The sequence below is a fragment of the Balaenoptera ricei genome, chromosome 17 (assembly GCF_028023285.1).
Source record: "Balaenoptera ricei isolate mBalRic1 chromosome 17, mBalRic1.hap2, whole genome shotgun sequence".
Lineage (NCBI taxonomy): Eukaryota > Metazoa > Chordata > Mammalia > Artiodactyla > Balaenopteridae > Balaenoptera > Balaenoptera ricei.
The window spans coordinates 70,258,426-70,277,383 of record NC_082655.1 but is presented as its reverse complement, the minus strand read 5'-3'; the positions used below and the strand labels follow the sequence as shown (position 1 = coordinate 70,277,383).

Here is an 18,958-nt window from a genome sequence, read left to right as displayed (position 1 = left end):
GAGTGGAGAAGCAGTGGCTGTAAGGTTGCAGGGGCAGCGGCAGGAGTGTTGGCTGTATGTTGTGGATACTGTACAGTGAGGAGACAGTCTTTCAGACAAATGTGTACACAGAGAGTGGTTGGAGATTAGGTAGAAAAAGTAGGTAAGGGTCAGATGCAAGATTCTGAGTTCTTTGAATTTGTACTTTGCACAGAGATGACAGTGAAAATGAGAAGGGTCATTGAAGAGACCCTGTAATGGAGAAAACCAAAGACCTAGTGACTAAATGTGAGGATTGAGTGGGAAGAAGAGCCTGAAGTTTTGAGCTAGGAGTAGAGTGTTATTATTATTACAAATAGAAAAGTCAGAGAGGAGAGCTTGAATGAAATGATACCAGAGATCCCTGAGGCTTTTTCTAAAAATTCCCAATTTCTCTGTGTGGCTTCTGACTGGACAGCGCTTTCCCTGTGGTCCTCCTCCTTTAATTGTTCAACCTGGCAGGATGTGGAGTGAGGAAGGGCATTTAGAGATCATGAGGGCACCTGGCCTAATCTCTTCATTTTACAGATAAGGAAATTGAGGACTTCCTTATTGTGACTTTCCTTCAGGCCACACAGCTAGGCTGGCCTCCTGGCATTATTTTCTGAAATTCTTCTAGCAAAGGTTACTGTGTATCAATCCTGCTTGCTGGCAAAGTGAGTCTTGTGTTTTCCCCACCGTAATTCAATTAGTTATTGACTTGATTCCTCAAATCGTTTTTCACCTTCCCAAATCAAATAAATTAATAGTTAATTCCTTTCCAGTAGTCTGATTTTCTTCTCTGTCCATACATGCCGTCGCAAACCTTGTAGTCGTACACTATGGGCATTAATGCCAAACTCAGGTCAGCTCTCTTGAAAAGTTGTCTGAGGGGAGCTGTTTGACGGGAGAGGGAATGATTAACGTTTATTTAAGTCTGGAGTGAGGATTCCTACTGGGAGTCCTTTCCACAATTTTTAAAACAGAGGCTGTGTGGTGGAGATCAGTAAAGGAATTACTTCCTTTCTTTGCCCCTCTAAACCCCATTCCCTGTGACTTCTCACGCATGGAACCCAGAATTCGTTTGTGACTCCTGCCCTGCCCGAAGATAAAATGAGATTAGTCAATGCCCTGAGTTAAGTGAACTCTGTTATTTTAAGATGTCTCACCCAGTCCTACACCTTGGCTGGAACCCGGGGAGAGTGGCTTCTCTTCCCCTTCCCAAGCCTTTCTTCCTCTTACCCCAAAGGCTGTCTCTCTCCCTTTACCCCTTCCCTCTGCTTGCATCCCGCCCTTCCTCCCTAGGGGGTCACACACCCCCAGCCCGTTCCCGGCGGCACCCTGCCTACAGCTCCTCTCGGAAGCACCGCCCCCGGAGCGAGCCGGGAGCTGAGCTGAGTGAGCTAAAGCCCTGCCCCCACGCTTTAGGCGGGGCCAGCGGCCCAGACGGCGCCGTTGATTGGTGGGGGCGGGCCCTGCCGCGAGGGGCGGGGCCCGGAGGTCGGGCCCGGGCAGGGAACGCGGCGGGCGCCGCTGGGGGCGTGAGGCGCGGCGTGGGACCCGGTGGAGTGTGGCGTAGCTGTGGCGGCGCTTCCCGCTCGCCACACGCCGGGCGTGGGTCCCCGAAGGTAAGTATGGGCAGGGGGCCCTGCGCCGCGTGGGCCAGGTGGAGGGATCCCGCGGGCGCGCGCCTGAGGCAGGTGTGGTTTGGCCGGACGGGCCCCGGTACCACTTCCGCGCGGAGTAGGAGCGCAGGGCGCTGGCCGGCGGCCGCGTGGCGTGAGCCCCCCGAGTGAGGGAGACCGGGTCGGGCTCTACTTTCGCAGCACTTGTTCACTTCATTAGTTCCGGGACGAACCCCGCCTCCACGCACCACACAAATCTCGAGAGACCTCAGGTACTCCAGAGACTTTGTATTCTTTAAAATACATTTCTGTTTCGTGGTTCAGGACTGGAGGAGAAACTCGGTAGTGAACTTACGATGCGGCTTTATTTTGACTTCGTGTTATTATTCAGATTGCAGGAAGAGTGCGACTGGTAATGGGACTGTTATTTAAACAAGGACACCAAGGTTTACACAGGCAGTGGATTGTGGAGATTAAGCGAGCAGGCTTTGAATCTACTTATTAATTGTGAAAACTTGGGCAATTTGCTTAACTTCTCTATGACTTTGCTTCTGCATATGAAAAATGAGAATAGGAAGAGATGCAGCCTTATAGGATTTTTATGAGGATTAAATGAGTTACTACTTAGTGTCTGCCTCATAGTCCACAATAACTTTGGCTGTTTTCTTTATTATGCAGTCAGATGAGCATTAATCTTCAAAGCTGCAGAAAGAAAAACCTTCTGCAGAGCTGTTGCTTGGGGATTCCTTTGGAACAGTTTTCAAAGACTGAGTCCCACTGGAAAAGGTCTCATTACTTTTCTGTCGTACTAGAGACGTGATCCATCTACCTTGCTCCAAATCAAAGCTACTCTCAAATGATAGAGAAACCTCAGTCTTGAAGGTTGTTCTGAAAGAGGCATGAAGAAAGGCAGCACTTTTCCAGTGAGTGTAGCCTCATTTTAAGCACCAAGCTCTGGTGCTTAAAAAGAAGTTAATATCACTTTATACAGAACTTATAAGTTGTACTATTTTGGATGGGTGCTTACTTGTAATATTATTGCAAAATGAGGTAAACCAGAGTACCCAAATACATAAACTAAATAAACATCATAAAAATCATAACCTGCCACATGGAAACTCAGAATTGAAAGGAATCTGAAAAATCAGATGGGCTGCACTTTATACATAAGGCTGAGGCCCAAAGACCCCAAACCAATAAATGGCAGGGCTTAGACCAGAATTCAGCTCTGCTGAGCAACAAATTGTAAAAGCGAAGGATGATATTACTTCTTGTGTTGATAATAGTACTATTTTTATTTTTGACAGCTTTATGGTGCTGTGAATAATTTTTCTCAGCAACATCCTGCTTGGTAGCTTAACTGCATGATTCATAATCATTCTTCAGGACCTTTGATTTAAATCACAAGTCTGAAAGTTGCTACATCAATGATTGCTTTGAGAACAAGAGGATTGTCTTAAGCTTTGTACAAACATGTTCTAACAGTGCTTTGGTTTTGTTGTTTTATGCAGTCCTTTTCTCTCATGTAGGGAATGTAAACAGCCAGTATAAACAAATTGACCTTCTAGGCAGTTCGTTATCATTGTGAAGTTTTCTTGATTGGGTAAGATAGGCACGGAATGCTAGCCCAAGGAAATAGGATATTGGTCTGTTAGTTGCTGTCTCTTCCCTGGCCCCTTTTAGAGGCCGCTCCCTCACCTGTAGGTGTTTGTTCAGATGTTACTATCTCAGTCTGACCCTCCTATTTAAAATGCCATACAACCCTACCCTTCCTATAATATGTATTTGTCTATTATCTCTTGTCTGCCACTAGATGGTAAGTTCCACGGGGGCAGGGTGCTTGCCTGTTGTGTTCACTGCTGTACCCTAAGTGTCTGGAAACTGCCTGGCACCAGAGTGTGTCACATGCAGACATTTCCAACTAGGGCTGGTAAGTACTTAAGCCAATTCACAGTTCATTTTGCCCTGCTCCACCCTCTCCCCATTTCTGGTTATTTCTCCTGTTACCCAGGAATAAAACCTTGAGGCAACGTTAAGTCCTCCTTCTACCTGTCACTCCGTGTGCAAATAGCTACTGACTCGTGTCAGTTTTTTGCAAACCTGCCATTCCAGTTGTTTCCAAGTTCCCATTTCTTCAAGCACTCCTCCATTTCATTTCCTCCTCTACACCTACAGCTCTACCAGCTCCCTATTCGTTTGCCTTCACATTCTCGTCTGCAGAATGAAATCCAGAGCGAGAAGTCTGGCATTCAGAGTTCTCTGCAACATGATCGCAAATCCACTTTTCCAGTCTCTATCTCCTGTATATAAGAAAAGTGATTTCCAACTTATGCTTGTAAATGTGAAAGTAAAATAAGGCTTTAATGGTAATACCCTGTAAAATCCCAAGGTTGCTTCATGACAGTTTCTCTCTTTCTCTTTTTATTAATGAGTCCATCTTTTCCCCCAGGTAGGCAGGAATTCAGACAAATTGGACTAATGACTGTTAACCTGTTTGTACCGAGAACTTTTGCTGCTCTTTCTGTTTTTGAGTGTCCAGGCTTCAAAACCTCCCTTACATGTTACCACTACCCCAAATACCTAGATAGGTTCAGTTGGCTGTGGTATTTCCTTCCTCTGAATTCTAGTGACTTTTCATGCCTTTTTAAGAATTTATCACACTCTACCGTGAATTCTTTGGGCATTTGTCTTTTCTTTTTTGCTACATATAAGCTTCTGGAGGACAGAAAACATGCACACACAAATTCCAGTTACTGTTTTGAGGAAAAATAAGATATGCACCCACTTACCTGTTATTTAAATAAAAGTGAACTTAAACTTCTCCTTAATGGGTCTTTAAGTCGTTAAATATTGAGCCTCAACCATCATTTCTACAATATGGGCACTTCAGGAAGAAGGCAGGTGAAATTCAGTCCTAAAAAGATTCCAATGAAGTTACTGAGGTCTGGATTTTAGAAGGGAGTAAGTATAGGGAGAGCAACAAACCCAACATCCACGAAGGTGGGCAGGCACAAGTTAAAAAAAAATACACAGGGCTTCCCTGGTGGCACAGTGGTTAAGAATCCGCCTGCCAATGCAGGGCACACGGGTTCGAGCCCTGGTTCGGGAAGATCCCACATGCTGCGGAGCAACTAAGCCCGTGGGCCACAACTACTGAGCCTGTGCTCTACAGCCCGCGAGCTACAACTGCTGAAGGCTGCACGCCTAGAGCCCGTGCTCCGCAACAAGAGAAGCCACTGCTATGAGAAGCCTGCGCTCCGCAACAAGAGAAGCCACTGCTATGAGAAGCCTGCGCACCGCAACAAAGAGTAGCCCCCGCTTGCCACAACTAGAGAAAGCCCGGGCGCAACAACAAAGACCCAACGCAGCCAAAAAATAAATTAATTAATTAATTAAAAAAAAAATACATAAACTCACTCAGAAAACCATTAGGACAAGACAGACTTCATGGCGCCATCTGCAGCTTTGGGTTTTCTTGTGAGGAATTATTCCTAAGCTTTATTTTCTTTCTGCATCTCTAGGCACGAATAATACTGTCTCCCTTTGTTTTCTGAGCTGGTAAGACTGAACATTCTCTTCCTTTTTCTGATCTGTGGAGAATAGTTTACCTTCTTTCCCTTCATTGTTTAATAAAATGTTTGTACTTCTTTTGTCATTTATTTTCTGGATATATGGAGAAGATATATGCCAGAAGCTTTTAACTCTTCAGAGAAAGGTGATAGATATAAGATGCTTGAATTTGTCTCTTGTTGAAGCTTTCAGTTTTATTAAGTCTTCTATCAGCATTTGGTTTAATATATTTTGCTTCATTTCATTATAAACATACCCTTGCACATATTCCAGTTGAGTGAATGCTTTTATTTTACTTGTGATTTTTTTCTAATAGATTAAAACTTGTTTCAGGAACTTGTGTAGACACTTCTGCAATTTAATTCTCTCTTTTCTTCTCTCTTGCCTCCCAAACCTCAACTGGGGTTTTCCCATTCTAGGGCACCCATTAGCCTAATTTATTTTCTTACAAGTATCATCTAAATTTATTTTACCATTCCTGGGATGAATCTGCAGTTTCTGACCGGAAAGAGTTGGTAGGGAAAAAATATATGTATATAAGTCCTAATTTTTGTGGGTTTTTAAAAATAATTTTTATTGGAGTATAGTTAATGTACAATGTTGTGTTAGTTTCAGGTGTACAGCAAAGTGAATCAGTTATACATATATATATATCCACTCTTACAGATTATTTTCCCATATAGGTCATTACAGAGTAATGAGTAGAGTTCCCTGTAGGTACTTATTAGTTATCAATTTTATATATAGTACTGTGTATATATCAACCTCAGTCTGTCAATTTATCCCCCCTCTCTTTCCCCGCTCGTAGCCATAGGCTTGTTTTCTACATCTGTGACTCTATTTCTGTTTTGTATATAAGTTCATTTGTACCATTTTTAGATTCCACATGTAAGCAATATCATATATTTGTCTGTGTCTGACTTACTTCACTTAGTATAACAATCTCTGGGTCCATCCATGTTGCTGCAAATGGCATTATTTCATTCTTTTTTTATGGCTGAGTAATATTCCTTTGTATAAATGTACCACATCTTCTTTATCCACTCCTCTCTTGATGGACATTTAGGTTGCTTCCATGTCTTGGCTATTGTAAATAGTGCTGCAGTGAACATTGGGGTGCGTGTATCTTTTCGAATTACGGTTTTCTCCAGTTATATGCCCAGGAGTGGGATTGCTGGATCATATGATAGTTCTGCATTTAGTTTTTTAAGGAACCTCCGTTCTGTTCTCCATAATGGTTGTACCAATTTACATTCCCACCAACGGTGTAGGAGGGTTCCCTTTTCTCCACACCCTCCCCAGCATTTATTGTTTGTAGATTTTTTGATGATGGACATTCTGACCGGTGTAATGTGATACCTCATTGTAGCTTTGATTTACATTTCTCTAATAATTAGTGATGTTGAACATCTTTTCATGTGCTTTTTGGCCATCTGTATGTCTTCTTTGGAGAGATGTCTATTTAGATCTTCCACCCATATTTGATTAAGTCCTAATTTTTGAAATGTTAAAACTTTAAGGTAAAATTCTGCGTATTATCTTTACTGACAACAACTAACGTAAGGTCAGGATTTTAACATACTACAGCTTATATTTAAAGTGTATGATAATTTGAATTTGTAATTGGTTGTAAATTTTGTCCTTTGGGAAATTTCTTCTAATGTGCTAACCAGTGAAGTTTTACTGTCAGAAGAATCTTGAAAGCAAATATTTGCTTTGAAGTAAAGTATCCTTTATCACACTGTTATACGTATCACCCTGTTATACACCTGTGTTTACCCTGAGTTTTCCTTGCTTATAAAATGCCTTAGTTAAGGGTGTTATCAGATAGGATCATTCATGTAAATAATGAAAGTTGGGGCATAGACTAATTACATATCTGTAGTACATGGTAAGCACTGTGTAAGTATCTGTTAAATAAATCAATCTGTATTTTTAGGGAGAATTTTATTAAGATATTATAGCATATTAGTATGTATAGTAATGAATTGATCTAGTAAAGGGGGAGAAATTGATGATTCTGGAAAGAGCTTAAGCAAAGGCGTGAAATTATCAGATGTACAGTGATTTAAAAAAATCACTGTGTCTGCTGTGGGAAGAATGGATTGGAAGGGGGTTAGAACAGAGCAGAGATCCCAGGTTGGAGGTGCTCCCAAGAGACTCTGTGCAATGTGATGGTGATTGTTTTTTTGGTGGGGTTTTTTTTGGTTAGGTTTTTGTGTTTTGGATTTTTTAATGCCTCCTCAATCTGAATTCTCCCAGCCTCCCCAGTCAGAAGCAGCTTTACCCTAGGCTTCCTGTGGCCTGCAGCATTTTGCCACTGGTGGTTCCATGTGAATCCCGCCTTCACTTTTCTTTTGCCTCGTGTAGTCAACCATCCACCCATCTCTCTGCCAGTGGTCACAATCCCCCAGGGAATCATCCTTGCAAGTGTTCTGCGTGGTAGTGTGCCTCTCAGTGGAAAAGCTTGGGAAGCCGGAAGTAGGGCAGGCGTTCTGGTGATGGCGAACCCAAGATGGTGACCTTGGGAGGCCAAGGAGAGTAGAGCAGAGCATTGCTGCTGCGGTTACACCCTTGCCCTGTTGTTCTGGAACCAGCAGAGGGGCATGTTAGTTGCGGTAAGTTTAAGACCTTCCTGTTTCTCCTGGCAGTTTTGATTTTAGTATTGGAGAACAAAGGACTGTCAGCAGTTACTTCCACCTCCTCACTCAGTCCCTTCCTCAAATGTCTTTAATAAAATGCAGCCAGTTTCAGAAAACCAACAGACTCACATAACTTTTGTCCAGATTCTGGAACAGTCCTATCCAATTGTTTGGGTGCAGACTATTCTGTATTGTGTCTCCCCATTGGATATTTTGCACAGATTTTATTTCTGATTCTTTATCACTTTTCTTTATCGAGAATTAGAATAAATAAAAGATGTCTCAAGTCAGAGATGCAATAAACCTACAAAAACTGGACTGCTTTGTGATTACAGAATGAGAGAGAAATCAAAGAGGGGGTAGGGTGGGAATTAGAGAAAGGATATAGGAGTAAGGAAGGAAAACAGGAAAAGTTGTAACTGATTCATCATGTGATATGTGTGGGAAGGTTACTATGTATCTTCCATTGGCAGATCCTGTTAGAATAGAATTTTCGGCTCTTCTGCAATGAACTTAATTTACAGATGTGACAAAGATGTGCTTTGTTTCTCTTGAAACATTTCAGATATATTTGGAGCTGGTATTCTGTGAGGGGGAAATAAACAGATACAGATTATATACTGTTACAGTAAACTTTCAATAAAGTAACCAGTTAGCTTGGGGTAAGAGTGTCCTGGGAATGTGCTTTTAATATAGTTTAAAATGAAACCTATGTGCTTGACCTGTACCCTCCCAGGGAATAATTCCTGCCCTCATCCCACCCCCAATTCTTTTTCTTATTCTCTGGGTCAGTCCCCATCTCCCATTTCTCATACCAGTCCCCATGCCATGCCCAAAGTCTGTGCACAGATTTTCTTTTGTCTCTTCCTCGACTGTCTCTGTCGGCTCCCTCTGGATCCTTGTTTCCAAACACACAGCATCCAGTGCTGTCCCCCTGGCTGAAGAAAACCTGTAGCTCTTCCAGGCCTGCTCCTTCCTTTTGGAACAGGATTGTTCTTAATTTCCCTTTGTGCTTTGATGTGAATCACTGACCCTTCTCTGCCATATTAGTTGAGTGGATACTGATAGGTATAAATGTATCTACCTTGTAATTTGGGTAGGGTCCACTAGTCAGTACCAAACAGTCTTCATGATTGTGAAGGAAATGGAGTTAAGAATGTGTCTGCTTATATTTTAGAGGGAAAAGCAGAAGAATCTTTTGACTTTCTTATGAACATTTTTTTTTTTTTTGGCTGTCTGAAACAAAGGTGGACAAGATCCAGGACAATAATTGCATACAATGGACAAAAAGATGGGCATGGTGATGAAGGGGAAAATGCTTTAAAAAAAAAAAGAAATCCTTAACTAATATCCATCTATTTTAATCAGTATTTATCAAAAAAATTTTAATATAACATGAATTTGGCCAGTTTTCTATCATGAAATTTCATCTTTTTTTTTCATATTTCTGCTTTTTACAGGCCCCAAATTAAAAAAATAAATCTGTTAATGCTTTAAAAAATCCTGTGGTAGCATCCCTTTTTGTACTGTCTTTATTTCATAATTTAGCCCTTGATCGTCCTTGTGATGGGACACCCCCCCACCCCCACCCCAGAGCCTGCTCTGTACTAAGCTGTTGGTTAGATGTTGATGGGTGATGTCTTCAGCAGCACTCCTGACACTGTCTGTGCTGCACTGACCCCTCCTGGTGGCCGAGTGGGAAGCTGCTTTTCCTATGCGTGGCTCTCTTTCTATAACCCAATTGCTGATGGACACTTGATGCTCCCTTCCCTTCATCTCTTGTTTCTCCAGAGGTGATTTAGAAGAAGGGGGGGTGTGCAGGAGTACCATAGGAAACTGAGAGGCAGCATGTTCACACTGGGCTCTTGGGTCAGAGCCGTGTTCGCTTCACAGTGCTGCCACCCAAAGCTGTGTGAGGATGTGGAGCTGATAGCCTAGGTTTCTTCATCTGTAAAATGGGAATAATGACACTTCTGTGAGGAGTAAGTGATGTGTTAGATGTGAACACATAAAACAGTGCCTGGTGTTAGTACTCAGTAAATGTTGGTTTCTCAGCCTCAGCAGTATTGACGTTTTGAGCCAGGTAAGTTTCTGTTGTAGGGATCGTCCTGTGCATTGTAGGATGCTTAGCATCGTCCTGGACAGGTAGCCACTAGCAGCCCCCCAAGCTGTGACAACCAAAAATGTCTCTGGGCATTCCCAAATGTTCCCTTGTCGAGAAACACTATAAATACAATGTTTACTAGCCGTTACATTATCTTTGCTAAGCACTCTCACTCCTAAGATCCAGCTGGCTTCTGAAAGTTCTGTTCTCATCTGACCCACTTCTTTTTGTTATGTTGGGCTTGTCTGAGTTAATTCATTAGCTGGATGTTAAGGTTAGTTCTTCCTTTCTGGGTTAGTATCTGAACTACGTCTTCTTAGAGCCATGTGATCTACCCCTAGGCAAGCCAGCTGCTCCTGGGAACCAATCTACAAGATTATCTTGTGACTCTCCAGCAGAGTGAAGGCAAATTCTTTTCTGGTTCCTCTTTGAAAAGCCCTGCATACCTATTAACCTACCCAAAAGTCCCAACTTTTATTCGCACGTGAACACAGCTTTTTGTTCTTTCTTAGTGTGGGATTCTTGTATCAGTCCTCTTCTCATTCTGTTTTATGGGGCTGCCTGGCCACTGGATGATTTTGCAGAATTTTAATTGCTTCAGTTTTACTGAATAAATATACCTTAAATTTACAGTAATAGGGTTGCTTTTTCAAAATTTTACTTCTGACCACTTAAAAATACATCTATGAACCTTCTTCATTCCTTTCCAGAGGACTCTTTAGAGCATATATATGTTGGAGAGGCAGTGTGGTATAATGGGTAAAGGTCCTAAAATCAGACCACTGCTGGTTCAAATCCTGACTGCACCACCTGGAGTGAGTTACTTCATCTTTTTATGCTTCATTTTCTCCTACGTTTCCTCTCAGTGGGGCTGTTGTGAGGAGCAATCAGATTAATACAAGTAAAGCACAGTCTGATTTATAATCTTGCTTAGCCACTAAATGTTAAATATTGTTAGGTTGCCGGTTTGATTTAGTTTGAAGGAAAGGAAAATCTTTCTTAAGGAGAGACAGTGTGGTATAGCAAACTAATACATATAGATTTTGGAGTTGAACAGATTTGATTTGAACCCTAGCTCTATCGCCTTTTTGCTGGATACTAGCTAGGGCAAGTGATTTAATCTCTCTACGTTTTTCTTCACAGCAGTATATTCATTTTCAACCTATGACTTTAGCTCCTTTTTCCAGAGAAAATTGAGGCAAACAAGTGTGATGTCTTTCAAACTTCTGCGCCCATACCTGCTTGGCTTTATTTTTAGCGAGACTGAGGATACATGACAGTCTGCATCTGTGTCCCTTTTCTGTGCTCTCAGAGGGTACCATGCATACATCTAAAATCACACTTAGCCAACTATTGAAAGTTCTGTATTGCTTATCATTCAACCCCATTAGGTAAGTTCCTTGCAAGTAGAATTTTATCTTTGTCTTTCTGTTGCTTAATGCATAATGAAAGTTTTAGTAAGTGTTTGTTGAATGAAGGAATAAAAACAAATTTGAAACAAGTTGTTATGTATTTGATTCAGTTTATTGACTGCCTGTGCAGTGCTGGGTTTTCTACACTCATCTCGAATCCTTAAAACAACCATATGAAGTGTTGCTAGCTTCACTTCCTAGATTAGGAAACTAAGGCTCAGAGAATTTAAACGTGTCCAAGGACCCGAGGTAGAGAACTGTACATTTGTACAATTTGTAGTCATAGGAGAAAGGAGAAAGGAGAAAGGATCTCCTGACAGAAGCTTTGGCCTTACAGAGAGGAACGCAGCAACTGCCAAGCAGCAGCCTGCCCAGGAGGGAGCAGGGTGAGGAATTATGTTTCCTGATCCCTTTCTTTCCACCCCGTGTCCTGCCAGTGCCTCTCTGGATGAAATCAACCAGCAGCTAGAGGGCAAGGGAGCCTGTGGGGTGCAGGCTTTGGAGGTTGGTGCCCTGGGGTGTGGAGCAGGGTGGAGATGGATCTGAAAAGAAAAATAGAGAATATCCAGCGCAGTTTTCCTCTTTCTGTCCATTAGTATTCACTCACACTTTGGGCGTAAAGCTCCTGTTCCGAACTCAGGGGAAACGCAAGGTCCTCTAGGCACTGCAGCGAGTTCATTCGTGCTCCCACATGGAGGCACTGCTTTGTGTAACGTAACAGGAAGAAACTAAAACAAAGCTGCTGTAGTCTCTGCGTCTGTAGCTAATCTTTTGGCTCAAGTTGGTAATCATTCCTTTTTTCTTCTAGTACTTATTTTACGTTCCCCTTACCCTCTGCCAGGTCAGTAGCTGCTTACCAGATGTCAGGGGTTATGCTTATTTTCTCCAGCAAAAATATCCCATCTGGAATTGCAGGCGTGATTGGCATCACCATCTGATTAAATTTGTAGTGATCCATAGTCATGCTCTAAGGTCTTTTGGCTTTGGTCTAGGTAAACAGGCATGTCAAACGGGGATGTACTAGGAACCAACACCCCTGCATCCTTCACATGTTTGATAGTGGTACTGGTTTGTGAGCTTCTCCAGGGATGGGGTATAGTTATTGGTTTGCTTTCTTTGTGGGGAAACGGGGGAGAGTTCCAAGGGCTTCTTCACGGCCCTGTCTTCCCTAATGGCTTTTATGACAGAACAGGGAATCAATGCAGGGATTTGGCCAGTTACTAAGTGTATCTATTTCCACTAAAATTCTAGGACTAGGGAAATAACTGCAGGATGGGCCTGTGCTCCCGTTGGACCCACCATGAGATACCAGGGTTGACTTTATCTCTCACCTCCTCTCTGGAGTGAGATGGGTGCTCTGACTGGTGGACCACGTTTTCGGTCTGCTGGGGTTAGTGTCAGTTCAGAGCTAGTGTCCGGTAACCCTTGGAAAGACTACGCATTTCTCTTTCCCCAGTGGACAGTCACCCTTGTGAATGGCTGCTGGTACCTCTTAGGTAAGGTCTGGAGAAAGCTTGGTGGGATACATCTGTGGCTGTGTGTAGGGCCACAGTAATCTTATATTTAGTCCTCCTTGGTCTAACATCCTGTGAATATACTCCTATATGTGCTCCTCAAACTCCTGGTTTAATTGTTGAGATTCTGCAGATTTTTTGGTGTGAAGATAGTCTCTTCTTAGTAGGCTTTGAACTTCTTTCTGGGCTCTTTTGGCATCTTAATTCCCATTAGGAGGCCATGAGGGGTTAGTGGGAGTAGGTGGTGAAGAGAAGTGGCATCCCCTTGTGAAACAACTTGAAAGGGTTTTATGGAAGGTGGGTTAGGAGGCTGGGTCTTCTCAGAGGGCTGTAAATTGCTGCTTTCAGCAGACATGTTCAGCTGAATGTGGAGTTCAACATTCCTAGCCTCATTTGTATCTGCCCGAGTGCCTGCATCCATGATTTAGGATCATTTGACTTTGCAGGGTTGCATGTTTAATTGGTTCTGCAGCCCTTATCATCAGACTGTGGCTTGATCCTTAGTCCTATCAGATTAGCAGCTATTAGAAAAAAAAGGACTCCTTTATAACAGCCATAGATTTTCCACTCATCTGTTTGGGAATTCATAACTTTCGATTTGTTTGCTTTGTGCACATTCTCAAAGACAATCAGAAGCAGCTGCAGCCCATGTCACAATCTTTGAAATCAACATTTTCATCATCTACTTGGACTTACAGCACCTTGCTCACCACCTATACTTCATCCTGTGACAGGGAATTTGAGTGATCTTGGTATCACTATGTGCCAGATTATCAGTTTCCCCTCCTCTCCCTCTATAGGAAGGTTATCAGGATGCATCAAACATGCATCCCATTCTTGAGGGTCTGTTTCCTGGGGTCATTCTTGGTAGCAGTTACTGCATCAGTCGTGACCCACTTGAGTAATTGAAGGGACTCGAACAAAGGGACTATTTACTAAGCTGTTGTGGGCAGAGGTGACAGAAGCAGCAGCAGCAGGGTGTGGTGAAGCACCCCTTCTAACGGTGTTTGGAAGCCGTTTGGAAGCCGTACTACTCCCAGACCTTTAACTGTATCTGTGGGAGAGGGGTCGCCTGGTGGGGACTGTGGCCTTGGGAGGAGAAACCGCTGCCTGTTAGAAAGGGAGGAAGAGGACTAAATACCTTCTCCTACCCTTCCATCTCCTGCTAGTGCCTCGCGTTGGATGAACCCAACCAGAAGCCAGAGGGCAAGGGCAGGAGGCAGGTTGCCTCAGTGTGAGGTCCACAAGGCCCGCCTTCTGGGCCGTGGCGGGTGGAGAAGAGTGGTGTGGATCTGGAAGGGCAAATGGGGACCATTTAGCACTCTTGCCAGACTGGTATTTCTGGCCCAGATTTGAGTGTGCCCCTTGAGTGCTGGGCTCTACACTTAACCGCCTGCTGTCCACGTAGGCTGAGATGTCCCCTGGGCACCTTGTGTGGACAACTTATCCTTCCCCCCCAGGTCTTTCTCCCTCGTCTATTCCTGATGCCACTTAATGTCATATCTTAATGTCCGTTCCATAGGGAAGGCCTGAGGCGTGATGTTCTCCTTTAGTTCTGCTCCTCCGGACCACGCACGGTAAGGCACAGTAGGCTTTCAGGCGCGTACGTAAATAGAGTACCAGCAGGCCCTGCCACCCCCTGGATCCCACATTCTCAAGGGACGGGTGTGGATAGTGTAGCAGCATAGCCTTCGCCCTCTCATCATGTCTGCTGCGGGTGGGGCAGCATGCGCTGACGTGGGTCCTGGGGCTCCTGGGCAGGGCTCCTCTGCCTTTGCAGAGCTGTGGGTTCCACGTGCTCTGCTTGTTTAGCAGAAGAGCACTGTGCCTGGAGGACAAGGCTCTTGTCAAGATGGTGCCCTGGTCTAGTGGAGGGTGGGGGGAAGCTGCTCTTGTGGGGTTTTAGGGTACTCTAACTTGTAACAGATGCTGCACCCTAAGCTTAGGAGGGGACCATGTTTTCTAACAACTAATTTAACCGCATATAAATCCTTCCTGACTGCATTTCCAGCGGCAAATCCAACAAAGTAGGCTTTGAATCATCTCAAAGGAACCACCTTTGTAATCAGTTAAATTTCGTTATACCTGATTATTCGATGTCTGCTGATAGATATTTGAAATCATTACTTGAATATAATTTATTTGCAACTATTAGCTCAGAGTGACTTCCTGAAATTAATCACCGAGGGAACCTGGCAGACTAACCCTTTAAAAGATATTATTTGGTGTCAGTGGAGACTGTGGGCTGCTGTGTGTAGCAAAGGTGACATCAGTGTGACATCTTGAGCCCTTTGTCCGTGGGTGGGATGATAATATTAGCATAATTGGATTTGTTTTGTATGAAGATCTACTGTAATATCTCTGACCAGGGGTCCAGTGCATAAGAATTATCCATAGTTGTTAAAATGCAGCCTAGCACAGTGGGTAAGAGTCAGGACCCTGGAGCTAGACAGCCTGGGTTCAAATCATTTAACCTGTCTGTGTGACAGTTTCCTCATTTGTAAAATGGGGGGTAAATAATTAGCTTACTATACAGGTTCCTAATCTGAAGCAAACTTCACCTGTTCATCTTGATGCTAAAAACTTGAAAACCATCCTTTGAAAAACCCTGCTCTTAAATCCATCAAACTAGAGTCCTTTTAGTTGAGAGTTAGCCCTTAGTCCATATGAGCCATGGTATATTAACTCCCGGAGTTTCTTAGTAGAAAAGAAGGCAGATGGGACGTAAATGATTGTGACTTAGCTATTGACAGGGACATAACAGAAACTGTGTTTCTCACCTGGGCTGAGACTGATGATCAAAAGTAAATTCCTGCCAGAATAAGCATAAAATGGGTTCTGTGAGCAAGGAATGGCAAATCACGGTATTTTAAAATCGTTTTGCTAATTTTTTTTTTTTTTTTTTCTGTTGGTTAAGGTTGCATGATGGAATTTGAACATTACCTCAAGAGGTTTTATGTTTTGGATTAGCTAATTGTGTTTGTCCTCTGCTGACTATTTCTTCGGACTCACTTTTTGGTGTCCTTTTGAGGCAGTAAACTCAAAGGGATTATACCATGGACTACAAGGAAAGCTGTCCAAGTGTAAGCATTCCCAGCTCTGATGAACACAGAGAGAAAAAGAAGAGGTTTACTGTAAGTATGTAATGTAAAGCATATGGAACAAAATGGAACATAGAGAATATTTCCAATTCTGCTGTTCTTCCTTAACCTAGAATGGCCTCCCCAGACTTTGCAGATTTTACTTATCTTTCAAATGATATATCCTCCACAATCTTCTCTGTGTACTATAATGGAATACAATTTCCTTTTTTAGTGCAGAGTTTTGCCTGTTTACCTCTCTGGAGAAGCTTGTGAAACTGTCTGATAGACCATCTCACCAGAAAATGTGCATACATGTGGTTCTGTGACACATCATATCTCGGGGTCAATGGACTCCAAAAGTCATTGATCCCATGTGAAGAACCACTGTCTTGAAATTTCCACAGTATCTTAAGACATTTGTCATTTCCTATCTCCATTTTAAAAATATTTAATTTTTTAAATGAGTATTCTATCTCCTTTTTTCATCATAAAGGTAAAGTCCATTTCTAATTTTACTTTTTATCACCATGGTATCTACTGTAGGACTTTATAAAGAATAAGCACAATGAATATTTGGCTGAGTCAGTGTACCAGTGACCGCTATTTGGAGAATAGTCACTTTTCTAATTAGTGTAATGAAATGTATTGTATTTAGTTCCAGTAGTCTTGTTAGTATATACAGAGATCTGCTGTCCTCCTCTCCCTGAAAAAAATGTCATTTATCGTGTCTGTAACTGATCTGGCCTTCCTTGTAAGGCCCCACCCACTGAGCAGTGTGAAGAAATTCATTTAACCCAATTCTGTTCAACAGTTTGAGCTAAAATTTAAGCAGTTCTTTTAAGTAAAAATGCCCAGGCTGTCTTCATTGTGCTCTCTTTCTCTTATTTGAACACACACTCCTTCTCCAACTTGGCATCATGGTTTGTGGCAGGAGAGGTGTCCCCTTTCAGTGTTTGTTCAGTTGATGACTGACCTCATGGTAGCCTGGTGAAGGCTTGGCGTTCTTGTCATCGTCTAGATCTTTACCATTCCAGGTGTAGAGTGACTGGTCTGGCAAACATCCAGCTGTGCTTGACCTGCCAGCCCTGGGCATTTTGTTGGCAGCCACTGCTGGCATCTGCAGTTGATGAACTGATTTGTGATCTGTCCTTTGTTGGCTTGACAAGGGTCGTGGTGACGGACTGCTGACTTAGCTTCCCCTTGGCTCGTGATGGCTGTAGACCCCACTGAGGCTCTGCGTGCCCTCCACCTTCTCCTGACTCAGGTGGTCTACCCTGGCCTCTGACCAGGGGGTCACCCGGCCCCTGCCAGCTGAGTGCCATGACAAGTGACTTTCAGCTCAGGTCCATGTCACATGGGAGTTGAGGAAAGCTGAGGAGTTAAACTAAACCCTTGGACCACCCCACTCTGCCTTCTTAACTAGGTGGGGTGGGGCCCCCCAATGGTGGTTTTCTCCCAGAGCCTCAGACAAGGAGCTGGAAACAGCCCTTCTGTCTTCTGTTCTCTCTTCCTTAATAAGCATACCTCCACACCCTGCATAGAAGCCCAGAGCAGAGAGATTGCAGTGTGTGTCTGGCCATTTGCCTCTCCTCAGATGTTGCAGCAATATCTTCAGCATTTCTTCCACATTCGTATAAGCCAGTTTTAGAAACATCATATTGATGGTAAACAAGAGGTCGGTATACTTAGCATAAGATAGTGGAGTGTGTGAAGTTTTCCTTCCTTCCCTCTCCTTACTTTTTACCTTTGGACCATTCTCTCCTTCAAGGGCATTAGCTCCTGCCAACTTTGATGGAAGTTCATACATAGCAAATACAGGCGGTGGGGTATCTCAGGTGTCCTTTTGTTTTTCGTGGTAGAGGTATTGCCATGTCTTCTGTGAAAAGGTCGAGGAGGCCTATAGCGTCACTCTTACCAGCTGTCCCCAGAGGTGTCCCCTGAGTTCTCCAAGGCTCTATCCAGATCACCTTGTTCACTTGCTTCCTTCAGATGCTCAGATGTTGCCTTGTTGTTAGAGAGGGTTTTTCTGACCACCCTATATAAAGTAACACCTTCACGCTCTGCCCCTTTCACACTCTGTCCTGCTTACCCTATTTCGTTTTTTAATAGCTGTTATCACCACCTGACATACTTTGGGTTTATTTATGTGTGCTTTCCCTGAATTTGTTCTTTGAAGCAAGAACTTCCCTCACTATTGTTTCACCAATACCTAGAACAGAGATGGACGTTCAGTAAGTATTTGTTGAATTGAAGTTGAATGAAAAGTAGGATTAAGTTCACATGTTAGTTGCTGATCACTGCAGTACAGTCCCCGGTCCTCAGGAAACTTGGTTCTACTCAACACAGATAGACCCTACCCCACCCAGCACAGACTCTGTCCAGCTTCAGCATGTCTGTGTACTATTGGGGAACAAAAATAGACACTGTGTTAACTATTCAATAATATTTTTATACTCTAGTTTTCGTGTGTCTTTTAAACGACTTTACAGAGAAATGGACTGTGTTCTAGGATGTCTTGACTTAAACCAAGTCTAAATTATACTTTCATTTATCCACTCAACAAATTGTCCTTGAGTTTCTGTCTTATGCCAGGCTGTTCTAGGCACTGGGAATACAGTGGGTAGCAAGAATGATACAGCCCTTGCTCTCAAAGAACTTATATTCTAGTGGGGCAAGACAGGCAATAAGGAAATATTTTTTTAAAAACTTAATAAGATTTATTGTTCTGTTATTATTGTACTGTTTCTGTGAAATCTTGTGCATTTTTTGCAAATGAGAGTTTTTTAAAATTTGAAGAGGTTTTGTTTTTGCCTATTGGCATTTTATTAGAACTTAATAAGTCCTTGTTCATAAATCATCCTGCTAATTAATAACTTCACAGGGCTTTATCTTAGCTCCTGTAAATAGAGTTGCAGCAGAGCTGCTTCGGCCTGGAACTTAGGTTTGGGTTCTCATTTAGCTGTACTTGAGTATCTATGGGAAGCCACCTTATCCCACTGGGAAGTCAGCAC

The 18,958-nt window shown here is 43.0% G+C and overlaps 1 protein-coding gene across 12 annotated transcripts in view; it reads left to right on the top strand.

Annotated features, from left to right (window-relative positions):
* The window catches only part of SGK3 (serum/glucocorticoid regulated kinase family member 3), a 151,952-nt gene that overhangs the window by 86,445 nt on the left and 46,549 nt on the right, over positions 1–18,958 (top strand). For 4 of the 12 annotated variants that reach the window (XM_059901449.1, XM_059901445.1, XM_059901453.1 and 1 more), the window contains exons 2-3: positions 14,387–14,441; positions 15,782–15,998. The exons of 2 other annotated variants lie outside the window; for them this stretch is intronic. In XM_059901449.1, the coding sequence (XP_059757432.1) occupies positions 15,921–15,998 (78 nt within the window). In that variant the 5' untranslated portion in view covers positions 14,387–14,441; positions 15,782–15,920. Of the gene's footprint in view, positions 1–1,507; positions 1,626–1,854; positions 1,895–14,386; positions 14,442–15,781; positions 15,999–18,958 lie in introns of those variants that run through there. 6 more of the 12 variants (XM_059901446.1, XM_059901448.1, XM_059901451.1 and 3 more) reach the window with 6 other exon arrangements.